Raw genomic sequence first — 15,744 nt, 5'->3', positions numbered from 1 at the left:
TATGACTTTTTTGACATGCTATTACTTACAGTCATTTTTTTTCACTTTTTTCCACATGATATTCTATGTAGTTTATTAAATACATTCACCCATGACTTTTTACAGGCTATACATACCATGACTCTTTTCATGAAAATCCAGTTATGACTTTTTTTGACATGACATTCCATTACTTTTTTTGACTCTGCTATTTTATGACAGCCGCACAAGTTTGACATGCTATACTATGACTTTTTAATGAAATACTTTTTATGATGCTTTTTCGACATTCTATACTGTGACTTTTTTTATACTTTTTTTTTCGAATGATACTATAATATGACTATTTTTTTACGACTTTTTTCGACATGCTATTCTATGACTTTTTTTTCTAGACATTTTTGAAATACCATAATATGACTTTTTTGACATTACATTACATTACAGTCATTTAGCAGACACTTTTATCCAAAGCGACTTTTTTGACAATAGTAGTATATTACATATTTCACCCATTCACACACTGATGACAGGCTACCATGCAAGGTGCCACCATCAGACATGCTAACTAACATTTTTCATGCAAAATCCAGTCCACACCGATGAATGCTTACGGGAGCAACTTTTAAGTGTCTTGCCCAAACACATTTTTATGACTTTTTACGAACCACCATCCTCTAATGGAGAACTTTTTCCACTGCCACAGCCGCACAAGTTTGACATGCTATACTATGACTTTTTTTTACATTTTTTTTTTTTTACATGATATTCTATGATATTCTATGTGTGTAAAAATAAAACGCACGTACCATACTTTTTTTTCTATACTATAATATGACTTTTTATGCCATTTTTTGACATGCTATTCTATTTTTTTCACATGCTATACTATGACTTTTTTGACTTTTTTTGACATACTATAGATGAAATGCACTTTTTATGACTTTTTTTGACATGCTATACTATGACTTTTTTACGACTTTTTTCGACGACTTTTTTCAACATGCTATTCTATGACTTTTTTTGACATGCTATACATTTTTTTTTAAATACCATCATATTTTATGACTTTTTTGACATGATATTCTATGTGTAAAAATTCATTTTTATGACTTTTTACATATATACCATACTATGACTTTTTATGCCTTTTTTTGACATGCTATTCCATTACTTTTTTTGACATGCTATTTTATGAATTTTTTCGACATACTATAGTATGACTTTTTTATGCAAAGACTTTTTTATGAATTTTTTAACATGCTATACTGTGACTTTTTCTCGACTTTTTGAAAAATACTATAATATGACTTTTTTCGACATGCTATACTATGACTTTTTTACGACTTTTTTCAACATGCTATTCTATGACTTTTTCTAGACATTTTTGAAATACCATAATATGACTTTTTTCGACATGCTATACTATGACTTTTTTTTACTTTTTTTGACATGATATTCTATGATATTCTATGTGTGTAAAAATAAATTCTTATGTGTTTTTACGCACGTACCATACTATGACTTTTTTCGAGAAACTATAATATGACTTTTTTCAGAATGCTACACTGACTTTTTTCTAGATACTATAATATGACTTTTTATGCCATTTTTTGACATGCTATTCTATGACTTTTTCGACATGCTATACTATGACCTTTTTATGACTTTTTTTGACATACTATAGTATGACTTTTTTCAACATTCTATGCAAAGACTTTTTTATGACTTTTTTCGACATGCTATACTATGACTTTTTTACGACTTTTTTCGACATGCTATTCTATGACTTTTTCTAGACATTTTTGAAATCCCATCATATGACTTTTTTTGACATGCTATACTGAGACTTTTTTTTACTTTTTTGACATGATATTCTATGTGTAAAAATACATTTTTATGACTTTTTACATATATACCATACTATGAATTTTTATGCCTTTTTTGACATGCTATTCCATTACTTTTTTTGACATGCTATTTCATGAATTTTTTCGACATACTATAGTATGACTTTTCTATGACTTTTTTTGACATACTATAGTATGACTTTTTTATGCAAAGACTTTTTTATGAATTTTTTCGAATTTTTCGACTGTGACTTTTTCTCGACTTTTTGAAAAATACTATAATATGACTTTTTTCGACATGCTATACTATGACTTTTTTACGACTTTTTTCAACATGCTATTCTATGACTTTTTCTAGACATTTTTGAAATACCATCATATGACTTTTTTGACATGATATTCTATGTGTAAAAATACATTTTTATGACATGCTATACTATGACTTTTTATGCCTTTTTTGACATGCTATTAAATTTTTTGACATTTATTATGAATTTTTTCGACATACTATACTATGACTAAGATGCACTATTTATGAATGCAAAGACTTTTTTATGAAATACTATAATATGACTTTTTTGACATGATTTTTTGACTATGCTATACTATGACTTTTTTACGACTTTTTTCAACATGCTATTCTATGACTTTTTCTATTTTTGAAATACCATTTTTTTTTCGACATGCTATACTATGACTTTCTTTTAACTTTTTTTGACATGATATTCTATGATATTTTTGTAAAAATACATTTTTATGACTTTTTACATTTTTTCGACATGCATACTATGACTTTTTTCGATATAATATGACTTTTTTGACAAAATGCTATAATATGACTTTTTTTGACATGCTATACTATGACTTTTTTCGACATTTTTTCAACATGCTATTCTATGACTTTTTCTAGACATTTTTATGACCATTTATGACTTTTTTTTTCACATGCTATACTATGACTTTTTTTTTTTCGACATGCTTTTTTTTTTTTTTTTGACATGATATTCTATGATATTCTATGTGTGTAAAAATACATTTTTATGTGTTTTTACGCACGTACCATACTATGACTTTTTTCGAGAAACTATAATATGACTTTTTTCAGAATGCTACACTGACTTTTTTCTACATGCATACTATGACTTTTTTTTGACTTTTTTCGACATAACTTTTTATGAATATCATTTTTTGACATGCTATTCTATGACTTTTTCGACATGCTATACTATGACCTTTTTATGACTTTTTTTGACATACTATAGTATGACTTTTTGCAACATTCTATGCAAAGACTTTTTATGACTTTTTTCGACATGCTATTCTATGACTTTTTCTAGACATTTTTGAAATCCCATCATATGACTTTTTTCGACATGCTATACTATGACTTTTGTTTACTTTTTTTGACATGATATTCTATGATATTCTATGTGTGTAAAGATACATTTTTATGTCTTTTTACGCACGTACCATACTATGACTTTTTTCTAGATACTATAATATGACTTTTTATGCCATTTTTTGACATGCTATACTATGACTTTTTTACGACTTTTTTCGACATGCTATTCTATGACTTTTTATGCCATTTTTTTGACATGCTATACTATGACTTTTTTACGACTTTTTTCGACATGCTATACTATGACCTTTTTATGAATTTATTTGACATTCTATGCCAAGACTTTTTAATGAATTTTTCGACATGCTATACTGTGACTTTTTCTTGACATTTTAGAAAATACTATAATATGACTTTTTCTAGACATTTTTGAAATACCATAATATGACTTTTTTTGACATGATATTCTATGATATTCTATGTGTAAAAAGACATGTTTATGTCTTTTTACACACATACCATACTTTGACTTTTTTCCAGATACTATAATATGTCATAGTATAGTATAATTCTTGTAAAACTTTTTGACATACTATATCATACATGTTTTTGTTCTACATACAATACCATAACTGTCTTTCAACATGCTATAATTTGACTTTTTAAAATATTGTTTAAGCTATACTGTAGTATTTCCTAAATAGATATTCCTTATTTTACTTACTACACTATGACATTTTCAACATACTTTAGTATGACTTTTTATGAAATAGTATACTAGGACTTTGTAGACATACAATACTTTGAAAATGTAAAAACAAATACTTTCAAGAATGTATTGAGGGAAAAGACAGAGAGGTCCAAAACTTCTTTCTCAATGGGTGTGTGTGTGTATGTGTGTGTATCATACAAATGTAACCCCTTACAAAAGTAATATAGGCTGCTCTAAGAATCTATTCTGGATAATGCAATTTACGATAATTTAACCTATAATTTGCTGTATTGGAGTATTTCACCCTCGTAGATCTCTTGCTTTTACTGAGTACAACTTCTATGGGAGTATGAACAGAAATGTAATTTGAGGAGCCTCTGTCAATGGAGCAGAGAACCGCACTGCTCACAGCAGAATCCTGATATTAAAACGTTGTATGACACATAGACACTTTTTCTATTCAGGTGCACTATATTAAAGTGAGATCACTCCACTCAGAGTCAAGAACTATGTCCAAATACACTCAATCAAAACTATGTGACTGAGTAAAATATCCCAGATGTTTTCAAAGATGATGTTTATATTCTTGGATGAAGTTTGTACAAACCCAGATTACTCTTTAATATAAAATTACTATTGTAGCAAAAAAATGATAGTCCTACATCTATTATGAACACTAAAAGAGTACAGTGACTTATCTACCCACAGTTTCATTCTTAATTTCAAAGCAAGAGGGAAAACCCGTGTTCTGAATGCGTTGCGACGTCAGCTTCGTTTGCGTGTGGTTTTCGTTTCCACTTTCCGCTGACTTTTTCCAGTAACAGTAGACCTCTGAGGTTTTTCTGCGACATGATTGGTTGGTCGGGTCCGCCAGCTGAGCATGTGTCTGGTTGTGTGAAGGGCTTCATGACACAACTCCCGCCCTGCCTGTCAGCTTCCAACCCTTCTGAACCGACGCACAGCAGCCCTGCTCCAGCATGACCTCAGGCATTAGCACAGGTAAGTGTTCAGCCATTAGTTTTAATAGTGATAGAGTGACAGTGACTATGAGCCTGTTACAAACAGCTTACGACTGTATTTTTTTTTTTTTTTTTTTTTAAATCAAAAGCTTAACATTTTAAGCTCTTCAAAATCCACACTTGCTTATCCCTTTCTTATATATAACTTTATAACTTTATAACTTTATATCACATAAAGTTGATAAAAAAATAAAGTTACACTTACAAAGTGAGCAGTTTTGATAATCATGTAAGCTGTTATGTTTTCAACCTATATTTGTTGATATATTTGAAACAGACTACAGGGCACATGTTTAAAAAAACAACATGTGTCATTACTTCCTGCTGGCTGTCTTCTTTCAGAACATACCAGACATTACTTTTTTTTAATGTGGGTGCTTATAATTTCTTGCTGCATTAAACATTTCCTACTCCTTCTGCTGTCCATACCCCATAGGGGAACTGTGAAAGCTCTATCATCATATTCATAAAATGGTGGGTAAACAGAGGTGTGGTCATCCGTTATTTAATTACATTTATTCAAGGAATGGCCAAAAGTGTTGTTTTATTGCAGCCCAAAGCATAAAGCTTTAATTTAAAAAATGTTCACAGGTAGCAGACCAGGTGTTTTACAGGCTGTTAGATGTTTTATATTCCTTGTGAGCGGTTTATTAAGTTATCTGACTCAGTCCCACTGACATAAACTTCAACTGCAGTTCAACTGCATTTAACTTTATGATAACCCAGGAGATATTTGTGATATTTCTTATATTCATAAATATCAAAGATCTAAGAGATTTAAGTTATTGTCTGTTGGTTTGTTTTATTTCCAAAATATATATATGTTAATTATTTTTCAGTAATTCTACTATTTTTTGCTTTCTGAAAAAACCTAGGAAGAACTTGAGAAAATTTTCTTTCAGTGGAGTAATGTGGTTTCTCTCCAACTGCTGTAACATTTTCCACAGACTTGGAGTTAGGCGAGTTGCTGCAGGAGTTCCAGGACGTGGTGGAGGAGCTGAAGGCCCCTTCTCAAAGCAAAACCCATGCTTACCAGCAAGTCCTGCGGGAGGCCAAAAGTCGCACACGGCTCGGGGACGACAGCGGAGTCGAGGACTCGGATTACAGTGAGTGAAAAAATCCTCAAACTTGAACAATGTTACTGTGCTTAATGATGTATGCTTACTTCACAAAGTGTGGGAAAGGAGGGACATTAATTTGGTGCATCATTTCCATGAGATTGAGGTTGTAGGGAGCTCCCATGGGTGTCGGTTGAGCTCCTTTATCAGCCTAAACAACTGGTACTTGACACTTTTAATTTGCATGAAATTAGTGTTACAAGAGGACACATCACTGTACACTTCTAATAAAGTGGCTGTTTTGCTCATGACAATAGCTGTGTACCAGAATTAACTGCAATGACTTATAACCCATCTTCTGTAATTGTCTGTAATTTATTTTTGTGTTGCTGCTGCTGTTGTGCGTTTGTCGACGGTTATGAGATAAAAGAAGAAAGTGTGTTTCTCTGTTCCCATGCGTCGTCATTATTGAGAGCATTTTAACCCACTAACGTTTCAAAAGCTGACACTTGGGACTCGCTAACAGAGAACATGCGTTTACCTTTTTTTTTTTAACTGCATGTCATTATCATTATGTGCAGCTCCTGCATTGTTTTAAAGTAGTTGTTGATGTTCATTTGCATGGGCTGGCCTTAGTGCTTGTCTTCTGTTTATTAACTGCGCTCACCCTCTCCTCGCCTCCCTCCGTCTCCCCCCAGGCAGCGAGGCTTCTTTGGGAAACAGTTTGAGCACCAGCGAGGAAGAGCTTCACACAGCAGGCGTAACGCTGGCACCGAAAGGTACTAGAGACGCCCATCAGCCTATCTCCATCCAGATAGCCCTCGTTCTTACAGCGATCACTATCACTTTTACTCTGATCACTATCACAACCACACAAAAACCTTTTACATTAGGCTGGGAGCGCTTTTGTTTTTACACAACAAAGCTCCTGCTGCTGTGACTGTGATGTCCCAGATTCCCCCCCCCTTTCCTGACTCCTGCAGGGGTTATTTGTGCTGTTATGCAGCAATGAGACTGTCTCAGGTTTGTGTAAATGAATGAGAGCTGTTGCATTTTGTGCATGCAGATGCACAGAAGACTGCTGGTAAATCTCAATGGATGAAAACAAGGTGTTGTTCATTCTGTCTGTGTTTACGCAGAACACCTGAAGATATTTACAAAAGAGATCTTGGTAGAATCCATCAAGTTGCCTGGGCTGTACAGCTTTATCTGAGATTGAAGAAAAGAATCTGAAAACGTTTTTTTTTTTTAAGCTTCAAGTCCAAAAGCAGTTTAGTTTGAATAAACTTCTGTGATTTAGATTAGTATGCAGCTTCTGGTTCAAATGAAATACCATCGAACTGAGCTGCATTTTTCCACAAAAAAATGTTCCACTGCTTTTTTATATAGTTTCTCAAATTCCTTTTCTCTCTGTCCTCTTTCTGCAGCCAAGCTGGGAGACACAAGCGAACTTGAGAGTTTTATCGACATGTTGGACCGGGAACTTGCAGGTGCCTATTTAAGAGAATTACACCCCCTACTACTCAGTCTTTTCTTTATTACTTTGGCACTTAAGCTGACAAGCCAGCAGGCCGCAGTGTGCGGTGGTAGCAGAGACCCAGATAGAGTGCATGTTTTGTTACACATTTAGAAACAGAGTCCCTAGTACTAGCCACCCTGTTTCTAGCCTACCCTGTAACCCCCCCCCCCCCCCCCATTTATCTCTGAGCACCTCTTGTGTGTAAATGCCATGTCTGGGGATTCAGGTGGACTATCTACACAACCTTTTGTGATAATAGCATACTTGACTACATGAGCACCGTGATGCTGCTATCAGCACTAAAGCAGTTGTGTTTCTGAGGCCTGTTAACACATGCATGGTCCTGTGCACACAAAACAAACCACAAAGAACCAGACATACATCCGCTGCTATCAGAGGTCTTAACACAAAGAGAATTAATGTTACAAATGTATTGTAACCCCCCCCTTCATCTCGACAAAGCTCACCTATTAGTCAGTGCATGTTTGTGTGTGTGTTAATATGCCTGTGTGCTTTCCTCTTATTCTGGCTCCTGAGCTTTTGTATTTTGCTCTTCCCCTCCATTTTGCAGAGATGTGAACAGAAAGAGAAAGCGAGCCACGTAGAGGGGGGAGAAACAGGCCGGGGGCGACATGGCTGGCTATTGCAGAGCAGACAGGCAGATCTACTCCAGAGCAGATCTGACGAAGCAAATGCTCCCCTGGCTGCTCCAGGGGAAAAGGTTAACATCAGAAATTAAAAGGGCACTCCATTCCAAAATGCAAGAACAGCCTCAGACCCCTGGCGACGCTGCGTCCAGCCGGCAAGACTACATCCCTGCAGCATCAGACCCGAGATGTGTGACTTATTCCCAAAACTAGACAAAGCTTCCATCTGTCCATCCGTACGAGAAAACACTGTTTAGAAAGCATTTTGTGCCACATTCAAAATTTCCATAAATACTGTGCCATTAGATACTTACTTTTTATAAAAAGAGACTGTTACAAATTACAGATGGCACTTTCATTTTAAACTGATTCTAAGTCCAAAGGTTTTAGATCTGCTGTGTAAATCAAAAGACATTTATGTGCTGACATTTCCAGTGTACAGTTATGTTAATATGTTTTTTCAGAAATAAATTGTTGTACAGATGAATGCACATAAATAAAGCTACATTTTGATATAATTTCAACATTTTCTTTTTTTATATATATCTAAAATATTCAATATTGTTCCAGATTGAGTGCAGAGACACTGCTGACCTTACTGTCCAGTTCTGATTCTAAACACACATGCAATGTTGAAAGCCTTTAACTTTTCTAAAAAATACTCTTGACAGCAGTGACAACAAATTGTAGTCCATGTGCCTACACCTTCACTATGTCCTGAATTGACTGTTACTACTGTCACACCACAGGTGTCCGGAGCCCTTCACCCAGTCTCATAGCTTGTATCTATGCTTCCTGTATGTCTGGTTGGATTATGCCTCGAGTTTCACTTCTGCCTCCAAATCAGGGAACCCACAAATTTAGCTCAGATACCATGTGAAGACAGCTTAAAAAGGAAGTGCGTCCGTTGTGCTGTGAGGAACAATGCTCATTTAGACTTTGTGCGGTAATTCCTTTATTACTGCAAATCCAAACTTTGAACAGAAGGAAGGAAAGCGTTTGCTTTGTTCGAGTCGCCTGAAAAAGAGCATCTTGCAGTTCCCTAGCAGTGACTTTTCTCCCATGGTTTTGTTGATATCACGCTGTCATTTCCCTCCACCAAGTCTCATCCATTTACAGGTGTCTCCTCCCTGTTGTCAGAGCAACAGTGCTTAGAGAAGCAGACAAGGACAAGGTGAATGTTGTGGTTGTAAGGTGTGATTTTTCACTTCTGACTTGTGATTTTACATTGACTGACATCTGCTGCATAATCCAGCTAAACTATGCAAAATTATTTTTAGTCTGCTAAAGAACTGCCAGATTTCACTTCAGGATGAGGTTTAATGAGGAACTACGATCAACAGTCAACAATCTCTGAATTATTTAGCTGCACAGTTTATTCTAATCACACATAAGACTCAGGGTGTTGGGAGCCAAGGAAAAGAATTGCCCCCTTAAAAACGTCATGAACCAGAAGTATATTAAATTGTCATTGTTTTCTCCTTAAGAAATCCATGGACAGGCTGTTGATACAGCCCGTCATCTCTACCACCAGCCCTGGTGATATATTATAGTTAGACTGCTTGGGTGGACTTGCTTTTTGACTTCATGTCAGTGGCAGCGGCTAAAGGAAGGAGGCTGGATATTTAAGATACTGTTTCCTGTCTGTTTTTGTCTCATTAAAAGACACTTTGTACAGAGAATACACTGCTCTGAACTCTGGCCAGCTATTTCACCCTGGTGACCGGGACGAGAGTTGGCGCAGGTTTGAGGAGAGAAGGGTATAGTGGTGAAAGCAAATGAGCTCAACATTTTTGACACTACTGTTAAGCAAAGAGGAATAATTGGAACTGAGAGACCAAAGGGGGAAATGAGAGTGTTCAAACAATGGGGAAATACACAGGGGTGGTATAAAGTAACCTGCTCCTCCTGTGTTGTCTGTTCCAGTTAGAGAAAGGCGAGGATGACTGATTGAGGCCACAGCTGTTCAGCATGGTAACAAACAAAGTTTGCTTTGACATGATGGAACTTCCCTCACAAACAAAGGGCACATCCTGTTTTCAGAGACCGTAGGCAAGGAACTGAAAGAATGCAGGAAACGTGACGGTGTAGTACAGATGAAACTAAAAGGCATTTGATTGGAATTCTCCCTTTGTGTGTCCCATGGTGGTTTTGTAACAGTGTGTCTCAAATCTGCAGCTCTGTATTTGGTCTGGCACTCGACATTGCTGCCGCACTTCCCTGCTCTTATTCACGCACATTTCATTGTACGCAAAAAGTCATTTATGCTGCATTATGCTGTAGAGTTTTCACTAAATTTCCCTTCATTGGGATCTGATTCTGAACTCCCCATTGTTAAGCTAATTACTATGAGAACACTATTTGATTGGCAGGGCACCAAACTAAGAGGCCAATATGTCAGCCAGCCGCCTTGTTTAGATAACAGAGTAAATGATGAATGAACTGAGTTCATTAACTGATAAATTAAAATGAATTAATGTTAGGATAAGACAGTGAATGGTCTTGAGAGTTGATGAAGACATAATAAATATCATGTTACACCCCTTTCGGCCATCACCTATAGACTCAGGCATCTTGGTAATAAATGTCACATAGACTTAAAATCACTACACACAATGCTGGTTTGTTTTAAGCTAGTTAGCAGGCTAATGAAGATGTAATTGAGTATAGCAGAAAGGAGACACTTGTTATTATCAGACAATGAGTAAATGAAGCAGAGATATGGCCTGTGCAGTGAAGCTATCATGGCTGAGATGAGTGCAGCATGCAGATCACGCAGTCTTCTGTCATCTGCCTGATGAGAGAACGGAGCTATGCCGCTCTCCTGAGAGATCCCCGAATGGTCCTGGCGTACAACGCTCTCCCAAGGAATTAGCTGGCGCAACCGCCCAACACACACACATTCACACACGCAACTAAACCACCAACACACACGCACTGCATTGTCAGATTTTGACTGGGTGTTACATAACTGAGGCCATTCCCTGAGCTCGGATCAAAGATTCTGATCACTGCTTTGTTATTCATGCACAAACTCACAAAAGGCAGAACTAGGAGTTTGAACCATTTAAGGACTTGGTGGTGTGAAATAATATTTTTCATATGACAACACATCAAAGTCATAGTCAGTTAATCATGTAAGCCATAAATACTGTAAAACCATTTCTCAGTAACTCTAATTTCATGACATAACAGGGCAGTAAACGCCTGACTACAACAGTCTTCTGTATCTTATTTTTTTAGCCATGCTTGAGGCACATCTCTGTCCGTTGGTTGATTGGTTGGTCGGTCAACTACTTATTTAAGGCTCAATATTGCAGGCATAGCAGTTTTTGAAATGCTACATTTTAAGTGATATTTGTAAACTAATTAAAGAGTTTATTTTAATGAAGCAAAATGAGCATTTTGTGTCTGTAAACTTAATCAAAATTAAGCATATTGAACTATTTTTCTGCTGTGTTTTCAAAAATGACTGATGTAAATGTGTTTTTCAAAGCATCAGGAAACTGATTAATTAATAACTTCAACTACTCTGTGGTTCGTAAAGTGAAATAAATCTACAAGCCAATACTCAACTCATTCAAGAGAACTTAATCACTACTCCCTCATTTTAAAGTGCAATGGGAACATTTTAATGGCTTATTTTGATTGTTGTGGTTGCTGTCACGTAAATCCAAGTCCCTGCCTATAGCCCATGTAATATCCTGTTTTGGTCTCTTACTCTCCAGACTACATTGTATAGAACAGGAAACCAGAATAATTACTTTCAGTGGAGTTCATTCCTAAAGAATTTGACTCATCCAGCTTTCACTGGATTTCAAATGAGCCATTACATCACTGCTGACTTGTGATTTCTTGACGCCACTTCACTCTTCCTCTTTCCACTCAGACAGGCAATTTACTGAAATTCATGACTGAGTCAAGCAAACAACAGAGTTTATCAGCTCAAATATCAGCTCAAATATTGTTTAGAACCAAATTCTTGGATTACGGAGCCTCGGCATTTTAAATAATGTTTCAATTTAAGCTCTACTTATATATTAAACACTGGTGAGAATAGGGAGTAAAAACAAGCTGTGAATGGAAGTGACAGTGAACATAGCTTTAACAAATGCCATGGGCTACAGCTCCTAGTGGGCAGGAAAAACGTTGATCTATATTGTATTGTACGAAGCTAGTAAGCTGACAGTCACACAAAGACATTTTAGTGCATCTTTATAGCTGTGAAAATGTTTCTGGAGAGTGAAAAGAAAAAAAAAATTGCACATATTTAAGATCCAATAGTAGACTTAAGTGTTGCCTTTGGTACACAGACTGCCTTGCTGCTGAATTTCCTATGTTTTTCAGTGGTTTGAAATGTTTTTGGGGTTAAGATGATACTTCTTTCTAAACAATTAGTCATCTTTATGCCAAAACTAATAACATAACAGGGTGAAATGTATTTGTTTCATATTTGTATTATGTGTAAACACTGAAGGGAACGGATCTGCATTTTGAGAAATGGTGGGACTCAAATTAGATTCCCATCAGCAAAACTATTGCATCTTTAAAAAGGAATTTGTAAAAGTTTCATGAGGTCAGACATTTATAAAACTTTCTGATTAAGTATTAACAATAACTGGGTCTATTTGGGTTAAAAAATTACCATGCAATCATCTCTTCAATTTGTCAGAAAAATTGGAGAATTCACTTCACTGGACTAACATTTAGGCATCACTGAGAATGAATGTCTCTGCCTCTTGGGGCAAAAATAAGCTTAACTTCAAAGGAAGTTTCCAGTAGTTTTCACATAAAAAATGGTGCAGATTTTTTTAGGGAGTAAGCTCAGATATTGAAGTAAAACTCACAGGGTATTTGATCTGAAAGATCTGTGAAAAGCCTGGTAGCCTGGATTAGCACTTAAGATCAAATTGGTGCCACTGAAAGTCATTGTAATGTGATCTAAGTGATAAGATACTTTCGGGATGTCCTCTGGGAGTCCTCTGTAGTCTGTGCCAGAGCACCAAAGGCCGGGGAGTTCATACACGAAAGGTCCACTGACGCAACTTTCCCCTGCCACCAGTAAGCCACATCTGAGAAAGGCATTAGTGGACTGCCATCTGATGGTGAGCTCCAGCTGATGCAACTGACAGATAGCGGCTTGGGTCCTGCCTCAGCTGGCTAGGAACGACTTCGCAAAATAGCTCTGAATCTGCAAGATAACGCTTGGAATAATGAGAGCAGTTAGTGAAGGAATGAAACACCCTAGAAGTTGTGAATCTTGCCAGGAATGTTCTTCTCCAATCCCACTGGAAACTGGATTTACAGGTAGGAAAAATTAACCATCAAACAGCACCTTGTGGTAACAGGCTTTTCTGGACAGGAAACAGAATAGATACCATGTAGAGGCTTAAAATGTGCTTGTGTCCTGCTGTTGTTACTTCTCTCACACACACTTAGAGCATGCCGGTTTTAGTCTCAGCAGCCTCAGTGGTATCTCCAGGCCATCCATCTTACAGAGGGCAGATCATTATGTAGTCGACAGGCAGCTTTAGGCCGGGTGCAGGTGGGACTGCTTGTACTAGATGAACTATGAGCTGCTGCTGTTCTTTACTAGACCTCCATAAAAACCAAACCAGCCCCTTTTACTGTTGAATAGTACATTACACTCTTGTTCCACCCTTGCAACACTGTTACAGTTTGTTGCACCCAAAGCTGCATTAAAGGACCATGTCGGTGTTACTTCATCTTTTTTTTTTTTTTTTTTTTTTTACCAACAAATCCCATTTAAAGACCAAAACACAGCAAAGGAATTTATCCCGCTAACAAGTGCTGTCTGTGCAGCCACAGCTTGTAGCTTATGCGGCCTCACCGTTGGGTGATAATCTAGTTTATTTTGACACAACTCTGCAGGAGCATTTTCTCTGGACAGAAGCTCCATGTAGGGCAGACTGAGCATGCTGGGGGATGTGGCTCCTTGCTTTGCTAGTTTGACGAGCGAGACTCTCTGTGTTAATTGTAATTAATGAATATGTCACTAAATGCACCAGTCTTGCTCTTTTTTCTGTCTTTTTTAATAGTTCTTGGACTGCAGTTCAGTGGTACAGAGGCATACCTTACCTCTGGCTGTGAAGTCAGTACTTGTTAGCAGGATAAATTCCTTGTTTGCTTATGTCTGTTTGTGGGATTTGTTGATGATAAAATAAAATATAAAATATGCCGGAATTATCCTTTCATGCAAAAGCTGTGTGATTTTCTTTTTGAAGAACAGAGCACTCAAATATAGGACTTACAAAGACTCTCTCTTGGAATTGCAAAACATTCTCTATAATCATTTCGTTGGATGAAAAATATCCAAAAACACTATTATCAGCACCAAACTTCCTGGTCTCAGCCCCACTGAAAGTAAATGTCATGTTCTATATTCATGAGAACCACAATAAGATACAGAAAGAATAGATATTTTATTTTTGATAACTCCAGTTTGCAAGATTATAAATACATTCTATGGACATAAACATAGAAGTAACAGGGAATCTTTAGTAATCTGTACAATGACACTGAGATAACAGAGATTTATCATGATGTATTTGGACTCAAACACCATTGGTTTCTTGTATCAGTCCTATTATCTGGTGAAAAATGTGTTAGAGTATCTGGGTTTGATGCCACCAAAAAAGTTCCAGTGCATGATGGCCCTTGTTAAGAAAACCTGAAAATATGCCAGTGATTTGTCTATGCGCTGTGGGCACAAAAGAAAATTGTCTAGAGTGTGTTTTTCACATAAAAATAATAGATTATTGATGTTTTGACAGAAAGCAAAATGATTTCCCTTTGGAGAAAAACAGGCTATTTACATTCGAACTACAAGAGTTTTGGTTCTACCTGGCTCCCCAACAAGTAATCTTAATTAGCATCTTAGTCAGCAGAGAAACACAGTAACTGAACAAAATTAGATCCTAAATGATTGGAAATGAGCAGGGAGTCCAGATTATGGCACTCACAAAGCAGAAGAAAGAGAAAATGGGCCAGACATGTCCGTGTGAGACAGAGATAGAGCTGCTCAGATTGCATTTTGTATGAGGAAGGATTAAAAAAAAAAAAATGCACGAAAGAGGAAGGAGAGAGTAAAGACGAATGAGACACAGGAAGAGAGAGCAATGAGAGTCGAGAAAATATAGGTAACAACACGGTCACCGCGGTAGAAATAAAATTCTCCATTTCTGCGTGCGCACACACACACACACACACACACACACACACACACACACACACACACACACACACACACACACACACACACACACACACACACACACACACACACACACACACACACACACGCAGCTCTCTCCCAGCGGGTGGCACTGTGTAATTTGGCACATCCATTTCCTAGGCTGGGTTTGTCTTCGGTGCTGTTGAGGCAGGAGGCAGTCACAAACCCCATAGGGGTATTCCAGCCAATCCTTGAATGATGTCAGTTTCTAAAACACACTCACTGAACTGCAAACAAATCTAGACTGTGGAAAAGTGTCTTGCTCATAACTGTCCCATTTTTCTACTTGTGGTGATTCTTGTCATAAGAGGTTCGGTCTAGTTTCATCCAGCCTTCAGGTGTCTGATTGCTCAAGGAGTTCGT

General features: G+C 36.7%; 1 protein-coding gene across 1 annotated transcript; it reads left to right on the top strand.

Moving 5' to 3' along the window:
- The first annotated feature begins 4,767 nt into the window (after positions 1 to 4,767).
- Positions 4,768 to 8,641, top strand: si:dkey-27i16.2 (regulator of cell cycle RGCC-like). The gene is made up of 5 exons (XM_054597893.1): positions 4,768 to 4,882; positions 5,850 to 6,008; positions 6,659 to 6,739; positions 7,388 to 7,450; positions 8,051 to 8,641. The coding sequence occupies exons 1-5, from the start codon at positions 4,861 to 4,863 to the stop codon at positions 8,056 to 8,058; spliced, it is 333 nt and encodes a 110-aa protein (XP_054453868.1). The 5' UTR covers positions 4,768 to 4,860; the 3' UTR covers positions 8,059 to 8,641.
- Positions 8,642 to 15,744: the final 7,103 nt, after the last annotated feature.

Source organism: Anoplopoma fimbria, chromosome 4 (assembly GCF_027596085.1).
Source record: "Anoplopoma fimbria isolate UVic2021 breed Golden Eagle Sablefish chromosome 4, Afim_UVic_2022, whole genome shotgun sequence".
Taxonomy (NCBI): domain Eukaryota; kingdom Metazoa; phylum Chordata; class Actinopteri; order Perciformes; family Anoplopomatidae; genus Anoplopoma; species Anoplopoma fimbria.
Note: the sequence above shows the minus strand (reverse complement) of the source record. Positions and strands in the feature narration are given on the sequence as shown.

What these genes read in the sequence shown, in the direction of transcription:
- si:dkey-27i16.2 (XM_054597893.1), top strand. Translation starts at nt 4,861, where the DNA reads ATGACCTCAGGCATTAGCACAG. An exon ending in GACCTCAGGCATTAGCACAG is followed by an intron (nt 4,883 to 5,849) that starts GTAAGTGTTCAG and finishes CATTTTCCACAG; the next exon opens with ACTTGGAGTTAGGCGAGTTG. An exon ending in CGTAACGCTGGCACCGAAAG is followed by an intron (nt 6,740 to 7,387) that starts GTACTAGAGACG and finishes CTCTTTCTGCAG; the next exon opens with CCAAGCTGGGAGACACAAGC.